The sequence below is a fragment of the Schistocerca americana genome, chromosome 2 (assembly GCF_021461395.2).
Source record: "Schistocerca americana isolate TAMUIC-IGC-003095 chromosome 2, iqSchAmer2.1, whole genome shotgun sequence".
Lineage (NCBI taxonomy): Eukaryota > Metazoa > Arthropoda > Insecta > Orthoptera > Acrididae > Schistocerca > Schistocerca americana.
The window spans coordinates 289,157,179-289,173,170 of NC_060120.1; the positions used below are offsets into that span (position 1 = coordinate 289,157,179).

Sequence of the window (15,992 nt, forward strand, 5' to 3'; positions counted from 1 at the left end):
TACTTTATAAAAATTCAATATACTGTATTACCCTCATAAGAAAAAGCAAAGCTGTTTTTGCAGGGCTTCCTTTAAGAGTGTGAGATATGCATGTGAGCAGTAATACTAATAGTAATAATAATATTTAAAAAATAATAATTTAACAGAGTATGACACGACCTTAAAACAGTGACTGATTACAAACACTTTGAAAAATCAGGCACTGAACAGAGAATGGTATAAAAATTAAAAACTGGAAAATCTATTATTCTGCATGCCAATCACCTGTTGGTAATGTACACATTTGGAAATAAATTCTGGACAAAGTTTCAGCCCTTCAAACTATGAAAATTATCTGGGGACAATTATAAACACAAAAATACACAGTTCACAAGTAACAGTAACCACCTTATTTACAAACACAAATGTCATAGATGGAATCAGCAGCACACTCTCTATCATAATCATCATTCACAGCTTTGGCATGTCAAAAATGATAAACAGTGCATCAAGAGTAACTAAGGATTCCATCAGTAGTCATCATGTAGGTGCAAAAATAGATAGGGAACACAAAGATTTTTGATACTTTAATCATTATGGCTAAATAATATAAGCTGGATTGAAGAAAACTCTTCAAAGTGCAGACCTCAAAAAATAACTTTTAAAATATAAAAATTTTTCAGTGTGAAAATTATAAAATCACAGGGAGCGATGTCTGTTCAGTACGTACTTCAATAGGCAAAATTAAAGTACTGCTGATACACACAAACAAAAGAAGAAACAACAAGTCTAGCTTTTGGTGCTGCTGTTATCTCTCTTGTTGTTGTTGTTGTTGTTGTTGTTGTCGTCGTCGTCGTCGTCGTCTTCAGTCCAGAGACTGGTTCCATGCAGCTCTCCACGATACTCTATCCTGTGCAAGCTTCTTCGTCTTCCAGTACCAACTGCAACCTACATCCTTCTGAATCTGCTTAGCGTATTCGCCTCTTGGTCTCCCTCTATGATTTTTGCCCTCCACACTGCCCTCCAATACTAAATTGGTGATCCCTTGATGCCTCAGAACATGTCCTACCAACCGATCCCTTCTTCTAGTCAAGTTGTGCCACAAATTTCTCTTCTCTCCAATTCTATTCAATAACCCCTCATTAGTTATGTGATTTACCCATCTAATCTTCAGCATTCTTCTGTAGCACCACATTTCGAAAGCTTCTATTCTCTTCTTGTCCAAACTAGTTATCGTCCATGTTTCACTTCCATACATGGCCACAATTCATACATCGAGCGGGGTGGCGCAGTGGTTAGCACACTGGACTCGCATTCGGGAGGACAGCGGTTCAATCCCGCGTCTGGCCATCCTGATTTAGGTTTTCGGTGATTTCCCTAAATCGCTCCAGGCAAATGCCAGGATGGTTCCTTTGAAAGGGCATGGCCAACTTCCTTCCCCTTCCTTCCCTAATCCGATGAGACCTCCCCCAAAACAACCCAACAAACAAACTTCATACAAATACTTTCAGAAACGACTTACTGACACTTAAATCTATACTCGATGTTAACAAATTTCTCTTCTTCAGAAACGTTTTCCTTGCCATTGCCAGTCTACATTTTATATCCTCTCTACTTCGACCATCGTGAGTTATTTTGCTCCCCAAATAGTAAAACTCCTTTACTACTTTAAGTGTCTCATTTCCTAATCTAATTCGCTCAACATCACCCGACTTAATTTGACTATATTTCATTATCCTTGTTTTGCTTTTGTTGATGTTCATGATATATCCTCCTTTCAAGATGCTGTTCATTCCGTTCAATTGCTCTTCCAGGTCCTTTGCTGCCTCTGACAGAATTACAATGTCATCGGCAAGCCTGAGTTTTTTCTCCCTTAGTGATCAATAAAGGGTAGGTCAGAGGAGGTTAGAAAGGAGAGGCAGGTCACAAACCCCAAATTGAGAGGGACCTGTCCATTGGCAGGACAAGGGCAGAGATCAAGTGTAACCATATACTACAGAAAGTAACTATTTTTTCCAATTGTGTTGTCAATGTTCCAAATGACAGTAAGTATGAGATATGCAGAGAGATGTGTCATGGAGAGGATCAGTTCAAATATAGCACACTAGTAAGCCATATGTGAACTACAGTTCAGAGATGACAGAATATGGGAAATAACAATGGATTAATGGGAAAAGAAATTTAAATATTTAGCACAGTTGAGAACTAGACTGAAGCAGAAATTTCCAACTCAGTGGTAAGATATTGTTCTACTTCTTGTTTTATTTGCTGCTGAATAGTACCAACTAACACGAATTCTTTACAGACAAATGGAAAAACTGGTAGAAGCTGACCCGAATGGAAAAACTGGTAGAAGCTGACCTCGGGGAAGATCAGTTTGGATTCCGTAGAAATATTGGAACACGTGAGGCAATACTGACCTTACGACTTATCTTAGAAGCCACATTAAGGAAAGGCAAACCTACGTTCCTAGCATTTGTAGACTTAGAGAAAGCTTTTGACGATGTTGACTGCAATACTATCTTTCAAATTCTGAAGGTGGCAGGGGTAAAATACAGGGAGCGAAAAGCTATTTACAATTTGTACAGAAACCAGATGGCAGTTATAAGAGTCGAGGGGCATGAAAGGGAAGCAGTGGTTGGGAAAGGTGTGAGACAGGGTTGTAGCCCCTCCCCGATGTTATTCAATCTCTATATTGAGTAAGCAGTGAAGGAAACAAAAGAAAAATTCGGAGTAGGTATTAAAATCCATGGAGAAGAAGTAAAAACTTTGAGGTTCGCCGATGACATTGTAATTCTGTCAGAGACAGCAAAGGACTTGGAAGAGCAGTTGAACGGAATGGATAGTGTCTTGAAAGGAGGTTATAAGATGAACATCAACAAAAGCAAAACGAGAATAATGGAATGTAGACGAATTAAGTCGGGTGATGCTGAGGGAATTAGATTAGGAAATGACACACTTAAAGTGGTAAAGGAGTTTTGCTATTTGGGGAGCAAAATAACTGATGATGGTCGAAGTAGAGAGGAAAAAAAAGTAGACTGGCAATGGTAAGGAAAGGGTTTCTGAAGAAGAGAAATTTGTTAACATCGAGTATAGATGTAAGTGTCAGGAAGTCGTTTCTGAAAGTATTTGTATGGAGTGTAGCCATGTATGGAAGTGAAACATGGATGATAAATAGTTTGGACAAGAAGAGAGTAGAAGCTTTCAAAATGTGGCGCTACAGAAGAATGCTGAATATTAGATGGGTAGATCACATAACAAATGAGGAAGTATTGAATAGGATTGGGGAGAAGAGACGTTTGCGGCACAACTTGACTAGAAGAAGGGATCAGTTGGTAGAACATGTTCTGAGGCATCAAGGGATAACCAGTTTAGTATTGGAGGGCAGCGTGGAGGGTAAAAATCGTAGAGGGAGACCAAGAGATGAATACACTAAGCAGATTCAGAAGGATGTAGGCTGCAGTAGGTACTGGGAGATGAAGAAGCTTGCACAGGATAGAGTAGCATGGAGAGCTGCATCAAACCAGTCTCAGGACTGAAGACCACAACAACAACAGTACCAAATGTGGATAAGTGAAACCACATTATAATTTTTCTCAAATCAACTGCGTTATTCACAAATCAAAAATTATTCCAAAATTATAAATTTTGTAAATGTATAAATAAAGTCAATTTTCAAATCCTACAAATTTCTTGTGAATTATTCTGCTTTTTATGGGCCAGATGCCTTATACTTTGTGACAGGGTAAACGCAAGTTAAAAATGCAGTGTTCCCAATCACTACTTAGAAGTGGAATAACCATACAGACAACCATCTATTATGACGACAGAATGTAGCTGTATTTATATGTGACAACTGAACATGGAAATAATTAAGTCACATTTTGAGATTACCATGCCACAGAAGTGTTAACTCACATGTACATTTGAATTGCTTACCTGTGTATGGTTCCATGTCTAAATCTCTTGGGAATTCAAAGTAGTCATTGAACTTAATTGCACAAACACGTTCAAAATCATATTCAAATCTCTTAAGCTGAATGGCTAAAATTGGTGGTAACTTCTTCACACATAACCGCTTAACTGTAACAACCTGCAAAGAAAAATTACAACTTTTAAAGATGTATACATTGAAGTATACGAAGTCTTACATTACTCCATCCTTATGTTTTCTTTGGTGATATCATATGTAAAGAAAAATATAACAGAAAATTGCAAATATTTATATATTGTGCTGCGCCAAATGTTTAAGGATTTTCTTTGAAAGCTTGCATTATAGAAAGAGAGAGCCTTGCTCAGTATGAATAATCTTGCGTAAAATACAGTATCATTTTCAGATTTTCAAATTTTCTCTCAGTAATGCTCTCAAAATGTAATTGTAATCATAATAAAAAATTCAAATATGGCAGCAATTCTTTACATCCACAAGATACTCACATGAGAAGATTAATTAATGAGATTTATTTTAATTTTCAATAGGAACTACTTCCCATGCATACATATTTACTTTTTTAAACAAATTCAAGAATGGAATGAAGTTTTACTGAGCCATGTCTGTGGCTATAAGGAACATCAATTCTTGTCACTGAAACTGTGAATTTCAGTAAGAATGCAGTCTTCTATAACATGTAAAGATGAAATGGCACAATTCTGAATATGGTGGAAATGTACGTACCCTTAATGTCATATTATATTGTGCCCACATCAATATTTACAAGAAAATCTGAAGTTTATTATGTTGTTCAACCGAGAATATCTCATCTTTTTTTAGGATGACAATTTGTAATCAGTTAGACACAGGCTTTATTCAGTTACTTTAAAATGTACCATAAATTTCAATTTGTAACTGCAGCAGGTTACCAGTTAAGTTATTTAATAGTAAATGAAGTGTAGCTGAAGCTATAACAAAAAAAGCAGCAAGTGATGTTTCAATGAAGAAACAATTATGCAGAAAGCAGCATTTGCATTTTGGTAATAAAATTTGGCCACACTAAAGTGATATGCCAGCATTCATAATAGAGGTTTCAGATGTTATATGTGTATGTACAGATATTTTGTTAATATTTACTTCTCAGAAACTAGACTTAGATTGAAAGATGAAAGTATTAGATTGAAAGATGAAAGTATTAGATTGAAAGATGAAAGTATTAGATTGAAAGATGAAAGTATTAGATTGAAAGATGAAAGTATTAGATTGAAAGATGAAAGTATTAGATTGAAACTCACTTTTTTGTTACACTTTTCACAGTGGTATGCATCAGCTCCCTCAAGAAGTTCACCTTTCACATACTGCTCCAATGAGTCAAGGAGATTACTGTGATTTCTGATGTCCACACTTATAACACTAAATGGCTCCTCTTTAGAATACCTGAAAGAAAGAAAGTGAGTATGTCAGTTTTGTCCAACACAGGGAAAGAATAAAGAAAATGCCTACATATCACACTAAAACATCAGCAGTTTAGCTGCAGCACAATTCAAAGTTGAAATAAATTCTTTGAATAACAAATGAGTACCTGGGTGCAACAAGAGCATTAAATGGGTAACGTTGTTATTGCATAAACATGTGCATTGCATTCTTCAAACATTTGGCTATCATCTTTAAAGAAATTAGTTCCATATGACGTCGCTAGATGGCAGGAGCTCTTTGGAAAGAAGATAGCGTCAATGCTTTTGTTGCACACATGACTTCAGTTTATTGTTCATACATGCAGCACACCCACATGGTGAAGATGGACGTTAGTGACGAATATGTTACTTCGGAAGAAGAAATTATCGTTGATGACAGTGACATCAACAGCGCAGAGTTAAAACGACAACGCAATTCGGAAAGATGGAAATGAAATGTTGCTAAGAAGCTTCGAAATTCTGGCAAAATGTACGAGTCTGTATGCACGGAGGAAAAAAGAAGAAGAAGAAGAAAAAAGAGAGAGAGAGAGAGAGAGACAGAGAGAGAGAGAGAGAGAGAGAGAGAGAGAGAGAGAGAGAGAGAAATCCAAGAAATTCAAGCCAGTTGAATCATGTTGCATGAAGAGGACTGCGTTTTATTCCTTCAAGTGGACAAAATTTAGTATTATACAGTACTGCTTATTTTTATATTGTAGTCTATATTTGTTGCAATCTATCCTAGGTGCTGTCAGAGTTTACAAATTTATCAACAGGAGCAACTGTTGTTGCATTTTGAGATAGTAGTGACAATGTACTTCAAGATGCGATCCTGGTGGGATACATACCAAAAAAAGAAAAACGAACTACATCTCTCAGTCCTGAAGCACAAAGAAAGAGCCATTATTGGACGTATACCATAAAATGTAATGGGGTCATAAAAATAGTTTGTCAGAAATTTTTACGATCTGTGCTGCAGATTTCTGAAATGAGGCTGAGATCAGTACATAACACAGTAAAGATAGGTATGTTATGTCAACACTAACTTATCCATGTAACAAATATTGTTTTAAAATCTGTAACATTTTCTTCAATAATCAGACTCAATAAAAATTATTTGGGGTGATTCTGTTATGTTCCAGGTGCTATTCCTAATGACAAAAGGGATAAACACCATAATCATTCCTATAAGACGGGGGGGGGGGGGGGGGGGGGGGTGTCATGGAGAGGAGCAGTTCAAATATAGCACACTAGTAAGCCATATGTGAACTACAGTTCAGAGATGACAGAATATAGGAAATAACAATGGATTAACGGGAAAAGAAATTTAAATATTTAGGACAGTTGAGAACTAGAGGGAAGCAGAAATTTCCAACTCAGTGGTAAGATATTGTTCTGCTTCTTGTTTTATTTGCTGCTGAATAGTACCAACTAACATGAATTCTTTACAGACGAATGGAAAAACTGGTAGAAGCTGACCTTGGGGAAGATCAGTTTGGATTCCGTAGAAATATTGGAACACGTGAGGCGATACTGACCTTACGACTTATCTTGGAAGAAAGATTCAGGAAAGGCAAACCTACGTTTCATGCATTTGTAGACTTAGAGAAAGCTTTTGACAATGTTGACTGGAATAATCTCTTTCAAATTCTGAAGGTGGCAGGGGTAAAATACAGGGAGCGAAAGGCTATTTACAATTTGTACAGAAACCAGATGGCTGTTATAAGAGTTGAGGGGTATGAAAGGGAAGCAGTGGTTGGGAAGGGAGTGAGACAGGGATGTAGCCTCTCTCCAATGTTATTCAATCTGTATATTGAGCAAGCAGTACAGGAAACAAAAGAAAAATTCGGAGTAGGTATTAAAATCCATGGAGAAGAAGTGAAAACTTTGAGGTTCGCCGATGACATTGTAATTCTGTCAGAGACAGCAAAGGACTTTGAAGAGCAGTTGAACGGAATGGACAGTGTCTTGAAAGGAGGATATAAGATGAACATCAACAAAAGCAAAACAAGGATAATGGAATGTAGTCAAATCAAATCGGGTGATGCTGAGGGGATTAGATTAGGAAATGAGACACTTAAAGTAGTAAAGGAGTTTTGCTATTTAGGGAGTAAAATAACTGATGACGGTCGAAGTAGAGAGGATATAAAATGTAGACTGGCAGTGGCAAGGAGAGCGTTTCTGAAGAAGAGAAATTTGTTAACATCGAGTATAGATTTAAGTGTCAGGAAGTCGTTTCTGAAAGTATTTGTATGGAGTGTAGCCATGTATGGAAGTGAAACATGGACGATAAATAGTTTGGACAAGAAGAGAACAGAAGCTTTCGAAATGTGATGCTACAGAAGAATGCTGAAGATTAGATGGGTAAATCACGTAACTAATGAGGAGGTATTGAATAGAATTGGGGAGAAGAGAAGTTTGTGGCACAAGTTGACAAGAAGATGGGACCGGCTGGTAGGACATGTTCTGAGGCATCAAGGGATCACAAGTTTAGCATTGGAGGGCAGCGTGGAGGGTAAAAATCATAGAGTGAGACCAAGAGATGAATACACTAAGCAGATTCAGAAGGATGTAGGTTGCAGTAATGCAGTAAGTACTGGGAGATGAAGCAGCCTGCACAGGATAGAGTAGCATGGAGAGCTGCATCAAACCAGTCTCAGGACTGAAGACCACAACAACAACAACAACAACAAGCACCACCTGGTACAAAGACTAATTTTTATAAAAAGGAAAATTCAATCCAGGGAATTGTTAAATTCAAAAATATCCAAATGGGCTGTTATGCCCAAGTTCGCCAACCAGATCTGCTTCCCCCCAACCTCCACTAGACGTGTGTGCATATGTGCGGACACTGTGTGTGTGTGTGTGTGTGTGTGTGTGTGTGTGTGTGTGTGTAATTATGACCTATGAAAAATATATCAAATTGTGCTGGATGTCCAGCATCCTGATGATTTGAAGTCTTACATCTGCATGGTGGCTGCCACACTTGGGGAGCACTGTTCGACAATTAGTTTCTAGGCTGTCAAGGGAGTGTCCTCTGTCGGACCAATGACTTGGTACAAATAAGACCTTCCTGTTCATAATGGAAGTATTATGGTGCAGCTGAGGCATAACATGTCAGTGTTAATGGTTGGTGTCCATGGAATCTGTGTTTTCCACATGATTTGTTTGAATTATACCGTCCGATATGAGAGTATTACAGCAGTGTACAGGGTCGTTGACACAAAATACAGATACCAGGTTGTTGAATGGAGACCGTTGATTTATGTAGAGTTGATTGATATCCTGCTGTGCCTTGGGTCTGCTGTCATTTTAATTTGGGACCACCACCATAATTTGTGGTAGTTTCCTCTAGACTCATTCTGATCAATGAAATTGTGAGTGGTGTGCAGTTTGGATACTGTTCAATGTTGCTGTTACTCTGAGCTCCGTGGCTTTGCTGTTTTTGGCAACTATTGGTTGCAGAAAATATAGTGAAACAAGTTGCTACTGTGTGTGGAGCAACCAGGACTGGAATCTCGTGGATGCTGCTAGACCACACACACTTCGAACTAAATATAGACTTTGTGTGGAGAGTTACGTGTATCATCAACAGGCACAAAATTAGGTCAATGTTGTCTGTGTCTGATCCCATGTGCCGGCACAGAAGTGGGCCCCACATAAGTTGTTGCATCGTTGTTGCAAGGTATCCCTGTAATTCTGTGTTTTTGGCTTGAGGTTAACAGCACGCCTCGGGTCATTAATTCTCTTTCTCTCTATGTTCACTGCTGTATGCTGCAGTTGATGTTTTTCACTCCAGTCATAGGATACAACTACAGAGTGATGCATATGTATCGATAGACGAAGATTACATTGGCGATTCTCGTTCAGTCTTGTTTTTATGGCACCATGTGCGAGAAAAAAAAAAGGGATGATTATTCTATTGGTGGGAGTGCCTCCACATCTTAATAACATATCCTTGTGAAATAGACGAGGAAGTATATTGGTAGCCGTTGACATTCAGTGTGAGCAAAGAACTGACGATTTGATAATTTGTAATAAGACTCACTCGGCATGGTTAATATTGGTTACCAGTATGTGTGTAATCTAAAGTACGAGTGTGCGAAATCTGTGTGTGTCCAATAAAGCTGCCACCTAATTATAAATTAGGTGTGGTGCGCCATGCTCCGTTAGTCTAGTTTACTGATGCTTATCTAGCATAAGTTGTAGCTAGGCAAACCTAGTGCTGTTAAGCTAGCCTATTTGAAAATATACCTATCTTAAGGCGCATTATGCTATTTAAGTTCTGCTACACGAAATAACAAGCTGGGCTGATGTTATTGCATGTAGAAAGCATAGCACGTAACACTGTACCATCGAGGTAGTGCATTGGGTTCTGTGCTCCATTATTCTGATTGGTAACTAGAGGTTCATTAGCTGTTAAAACTTTGTACAAATTATTATGGTCTGTTAAATGTGGTGTAATTTGTGGAGGTGACAGTTTTCATCTATGAGAACAAATTTAATGCAACTGGAATTTACTTGTTTTGAGTATTTTAAGGTAGAAGCCCTCCGAAATGAAGTCAAATGTTGAAATTGCTCATTTCAATTGAGTTTTTATTATCAAATGATTTAAGTTTGCCATTCAAGTAATGGTATAATTTGGAGCCAGTTTACATTCTCTGTTAAATGAGATGTTTCAATTTTAGAGAGTTCACTTTTAAAAGGCCATAAAAATTAGTTACTATTGCATTTATGGAACTTTAAAAGTAAAAATGTTTTCAAAATAACTTTGATACGAAGTGTCTACTCTTGTTGGGTTGTATGTCACATTTGAAGAGTGATAACATTTTAAGTGGGCGCTGGTTCCTATAATGTTCTGGGTTACAGGAAGGTTTCCATAGCTAATGACAGGTAGAGGAAAGGGGTGGGGGGATGGGGATGGGAGAAGATTGGTGGTACCTGATGTCGCTCCTAAGTTGGTGGTCTCTCAGCCACAGCAGAATCTCCACTGTCGCCTCCAACGCTACTGTTGCAAATGAATTCTTCAATAAATGATATTCATCTCAACCTCATTAGTTGCTAAAATCCCAGCCCTCAATTCCTAACCACTAAAACCTTTGTTCAAAATCACACAGCACTCAACATAGTACATACACTACATGATCAAAAGTATCCAAACACCCCCAAAAACATATATGTTTTTCATATTATCTGCATTGTTCTGCCACCTACTGCCACAGACTCCATATAAGTGACCTCAGTAGTTGTTAAACATCGTGAGAGATCAGAAAGTGACACTATACAGAACTCACGGACTTCGAATGTAGTCAGGTGATTAGGTGTCACTTGTGTCATACATCTGTACATGAGATCTCTGCACTCCTAGGTCCACTGTTTCCAATGTGATAGTAGTAAAAAACTGGAAACGTGAATGGACACGTACAGCACAAATGCGTACAGGCCAACCTCATCTGTTGACTGATAGAGTCTGCCGACAGTTGAAGAGGGTCGTAATGTGTAATAGGCTGACTTCTAGCCAGACAATCACACAGGAATTGCAAACGGCATCAGAATCCACTGCAAATGGTATGACAGTTAGATGGGAGGTGAGAAAACTTGGATTTCATGGTCGAATGGCTGCTCATAAGCCACACATCATGCCAGTAAATGCCAAACGACGCCTCGCTTGGCATAAGGAGCGTAAACATTGGACAATTGAACAGTGGAAAAACATTGTTTGGAGTGACTAATCACTGTAGACAATGTGGCGATCCAACAGCAGGGTGTGGGTATGGCAAATGCCCAGTGAACGTATCTGCCAGCGTGTGTAGTGCCAACAGTAAAATTCGGAGGCGATAGTGGTGTGGTGTGGTTGTGTTTTTCATGGAGGCGGCTTGCACCCCTTGTTGTTTTGTGTGGCACTATCACAGCACAGGCCTACATTGCTGTTTTAAGTGCCTTCTTGCTTGCCATTGTTGAATAGCAATTCAGGGATGGCGATTGCATCTTTCAACACAATGGAGCACCTGTTCATAGGGCACGGAATGTGGCGGAGTGGTTACATAACAATAACACCACTGTAATGGACTGGCCTGCACAGAGTCCTGACCTGAATCCTATAGAACACCTTTGGAATGTTTTGGAGCGCCGACTTCATGCCAGGCCTCACCGACCGACATCGATACCTCTCCTCAGTGCAACACTCCAAGAAGAATGGACTGCTGTTCCCCATGAAACCTTCCAGCACCTGATTGAACGTATGCCTGTGAGAGTGGAAGCTGTCATCAAGGCTAAGGGTGGGCCAACACCATATTGAATTCCAGCATTACCGATGGAGGGCACCACAAACTTTTAAGTCATTTTCAGCCAGGTGTCCGGATACTTTTGATCACACAGTGTAGTTTCCTCAGGTGGAGTACAGCATTCTGTTCAAGACCACATACGGTTTTAAGGTGATCGATTTCAAATGTGCTCGCAAACCTAGCAGCTGAAAGCAAGGGGATTTCAAAAAGATGTTGGAGCTATAGTGAGTCTTGGTTGCTAGAGGCAATTTATAGGACAAGGATATAGGTCCTAAAGGCTAAAAGTAATCTGTTTGGAGTTTTAAGAAGAAACTGGTGGAACAATTGGTTGCACTCAGAGATGAGAACTTTTACATGGAGGCTTTTCAGAACACTGCCAGAAGTCAAGGAGGACTGGAGACTTTAGCTTAGCAAAGCCAAGGGCAGGCTTGTGAAAGGATATTGTGGTATTTGAATCAGAAGCTTGATACTGTTAATAAAAATAAAATAGAAGCAGGTGTCAAGAAAAAGTCTCCATAAAAAAAAAATCGGCAAATGTGGAATGAAAAACAAAGCTAACAAGATACTCTGCCTGTTCCCCCTACCCACTACACTTGCCCGATTTCCTTGGCTATTAACTAATAAGCTATCTACTAAACTACAGTATAACAAAGATGAAGTGATTTACCAAACGAAAGCGCTGGCAGGTCGAAAGACACACAAACAAACACACAAAATTCAAGCTTTCGCAACAAACTGTTGCCTCATCAGGAAAGAGGGAAGGAGAGGGAAAGACGAAAGGATGTGGGTTTTAAGGGATAGGGTAAGGAGTCATTCCAATCCCGGGAGCCGAAAGACTTACCTTAGGGGGAAAAAAGGACAGGTACACACTCGCGCAAGCGCGCGCGCGCACACACACACACACACACACACACACACACACACACACACACACACACACACATATATATATATCCATCCACACATATACAGACACAAGCTGTCTGCTAGTTGCTTCAAACAGAGTTTAGGAGAGAACTATAGTAAATAGTAAATGTTATCTATTCTAATGCAATTTGGTTAATGCACAGGCATAGAGTAGTAAGCAATGAAGTTATTTGATGATTATCATTAGCAGACCCATTGATTTAAATTCAGAATCATTTCAAGCTTTCCCCTGTTCAGTACTGCTACTAGTTTCATGTGTGTTGGTAACTGGTTTTATGAACTATAACACCTATTTCATTTAAGGTATGTGTTGTTGACAGGCATATGTTACTGTTACTATCTCAGTGGCTATTTGTTTGTCAGTTGCACATTTATCTGCAAGGTTAGTTTACTGTGTCGTAGTATGAGCAGAGATAAAGAAAGAGTTTTGTGTGTGTGTGTGTGTGTGTGTGTGTGTGTGTGTGTGTGTGTGTGTGTGCGCGCGCGTGCGCGCACACGTAATGAAACTTGCTGTTGTGCTGGGAGAACATCTGTTCCTGACCCACATGTTTACCATTGTTCATACTCTGTTGAAGTGTTTCGGAACCGAATCCCAGTTAGATTGTTCTGTTTCAATTAGGTTATCTCACGGTCACGACTTTCAAAAATTCCTCGCAGAGATATAACATTAGCATTGATTGCCCTTTCAAGGTTGTCAGTGGTACCATTACAAACCAGCAGTAAGAATCACAGAAAACATGCCAATGTTTGCAACAGTATTTTAAGTAAACAAAAAAAAATCCTAGGTGGTACAACAGATTTTACATCAAAATCAGAAAAATCTGTGTTAAAAGTTAAGTTCAGGAATAAATGCTATACCCTTATAAATTGCAATGTATCTATAAATGAAGACAACAGGAAAAATCTGCAGAGTGTAAATAAATTTCAGAATCTTTTAGAATATGAAAACTCTAAAAATATTAAAATGCTTCTCAGGGTCTTCAATGCACAAGTTGGGAGGAAAAGAAATACAAGTGTAAACTAGATGAATATCCAACAATATGACAAAAAGGGTAGTTGCTACTCACCAAGTAGCAGAGATGTCTGAAAAGTAGTTTCTGGCTAACAAGGCCTTTGTCCCCCCCCTCCCACACACACACACACACACACACACACACACACACACACACACACACACGCACACGCACGCACGCAAGACCACAGTCTCTGGCAGCTGGAACCAGACTGTGAGCAGCAATGCATTACGGGAGAGGCAACCGGATGGAGGTAAGGAGGAAGCTGGAGAAGGGAGTGGGGGTGATGCAGGGTAGGGCTGGGGGCTGTAAAGTGGGAGTGGGAGTGTGCAGAGATGAGGTGGAGAGTAAGGCACCTAGGTGCAGTTGGGAGGTTATATGAATGGCAGGATTGGGGGGGGGGGGGGGGGGGGGGGGTTAGTAGAAAAGGAGAGAAGTAAAAAGACTAGGTGTGTTGGTGGAATGAGGGCTTGAGGGCTGTGTGGTGACGGGATGGGAACAGGGAAAGGGATACGCAGGTAAGAACAATGACTAATTACGTTTGAGGCCAGGAGGGTTATGGGAATGTAGGATGTATTGCTGGGAGAGTTCCCAAATGTGCAATTCAGAATACCTGATGGCGGTGCGAAGAATTCAAATGGTACCGGCTGTGAAGCAGTCATTAAAATGAAGGACATTGTGCTGGGCGGCGTGTTCAGCAACAGGGTGGTCCTGTTGTTTCTTGGCCACAGTTTGTCAGTGATCATTCATGTGGACAGACAGCTTATTGGTTGTCATGTCCACATACACTGTGGCACAGTGGTTGTAGCTTAGCTTGTACATCACACGACTGGTTTTACTGGAGTAGGTAGTGATGAGAGGATGTATGGGACAGGCCTTGCATCTAGGTCTATTACAGGAAGATCAGCCATGAGGCACAGGGTGTAGAGCAGGTGTTGTGTAGGGACAGATGAAGATATTATGTATGTCTGGTGGGTAGTGGAATACCACTAGTGGTGGGAAGGATAGAGGGTAGGATATTTCTTGTTTCAGGGCATGAAGAGAGGTAACCATAGCCCTGGCGGAGAATGTAATTCAGTTTCTCCAGTGCTGGGTGGGACTGAGTCACGAGGGGAATGCTCCTCTGTGGCTGGATGGTGGGAATTCGGGAGGTGTTGAGTGACTAGAGAGACAAGTCATGGGAGATCTGTTTTCGTACAAGGTTGGGAGGGTAATTACAATCTGTAAAGGCATCACTGAGACCCTTGATATATTTCAAGAAGGACTGCTCATCACTAAAGATGCGACTGCCATGGGTGGCTAGGCTGTATGGAACTGATTTCTTGGTATGGAATGGGTGGTAGCTGTCGAAGTGGAGGTATTGCTGGTGGTTGGTAGGTTTGATATGGACAGAGGTACTGATATAGCCATTTTTGAGGTGGAGGTCAACATCGAGGAAGATGGCTTGGTGGGTTGAACAGGACCAGGTGAAGAGAATGGGGGAGAGGGAGAAGGTGTTGAGTTTCTGGTGTTCTCACCCTTGATTCTGATCATGAAGATGTTGTCGAAGAGTCTGAACCAGGTGAGGGGTTTGGGATTCTGGGTATTTAGGGAGGATTCCTCTAGATGGCCCATGAATAGGTTGGCATAGGATGGTGCCATGTGGGTGCTATAGCCATACCTTGGATTTGTTTGTAGTTAATGCATTCAAAGGAGAAGTAATTGTGGGTGAGGATATAGCTGGTCATGGCGACTTGGAAGGAGGTGGTTGGTTTGGAATCTGTCGGGCGTTGGGAAAGGCAGTGTTCAATAGAAGTAAGGCCATGGGCATTAGAGATGTTAGTGGCAAGGGAGATGGCATCAAAAGTGATGAGCAGGGCACAGTGTAGTAAAGGAAGAGTAACAGTGGAGAGTCGGTGGAGGAAATGGTTGGTATCTTTTATATAGGAGGGTAGGTTGCAGGGAATAGAGTGAAGATGTTGGTCTACGAGAGCAGAGATTCTCTCAGTGGGGGCACAGTAACTGACCACAATGGGGCATCCTGTATGGTTGGGCTGATGGACTCTAGGAAGCATGTAGAAGGTAGGAGAGAGATGGACTCCAGGGAGAGGTTCTGGGATGGGTTTAAGGGTTTGAGGAGAGACTTTAGACCCTGCTGTATTTCTGGAGTAATGACTGGAAATCCTGCTAGATTACTGGAATGGGGTTACTGTTGCAGGGTTTGCAAATGGTTGAATCTGACAGCTGGTGGAGTCCTTCTGCCAGGTAATCCTTGCAGTTCAAAACAACAGTGCTGGAGCCTTTGTCACTAGGTGGAATTAAAAGGTCGGGATAAGTTTTTAGGTGGTGGATTGTGGATCTCTCTGCAGATGTAAGGTTAGTTTGCATGTTGAGGGATTTGGGGAATTATGGTGAGGCAAGGTTCGAG

The 15,992-nt window shown here is 40.3% G+C and overlaps 1 protein-coding gene across 1 annotated transcript in view; it reads right to left on the minus strand.

Moving 5' to 3' along the window:
* LOC124594839 (probable ubiquitin carboxyl-terminal hydrolase FAF-X) overlaps nt 1-15,992 on the minus strand; it is a 300,957-nt gene that overhangs the window by 88,869 nt on the left and 196,096 nt on the right. Inside the window, exons 30-31 of the mRNA XM_047133291.1 lie at nt 5,206-5,347; nt 3,919-4,072 (exon numbers count right to left, since the gene is read on the minus strand). Coding sequence (XP_046989247.1) covers nt 3,919-4,072; nt 5,206-5,347 — 296 coding nt within the window. The remainder of the gene's footprint in view (nt 1-3,918; nt 4,073-5,205; nt 5,348-15,992) is intronic.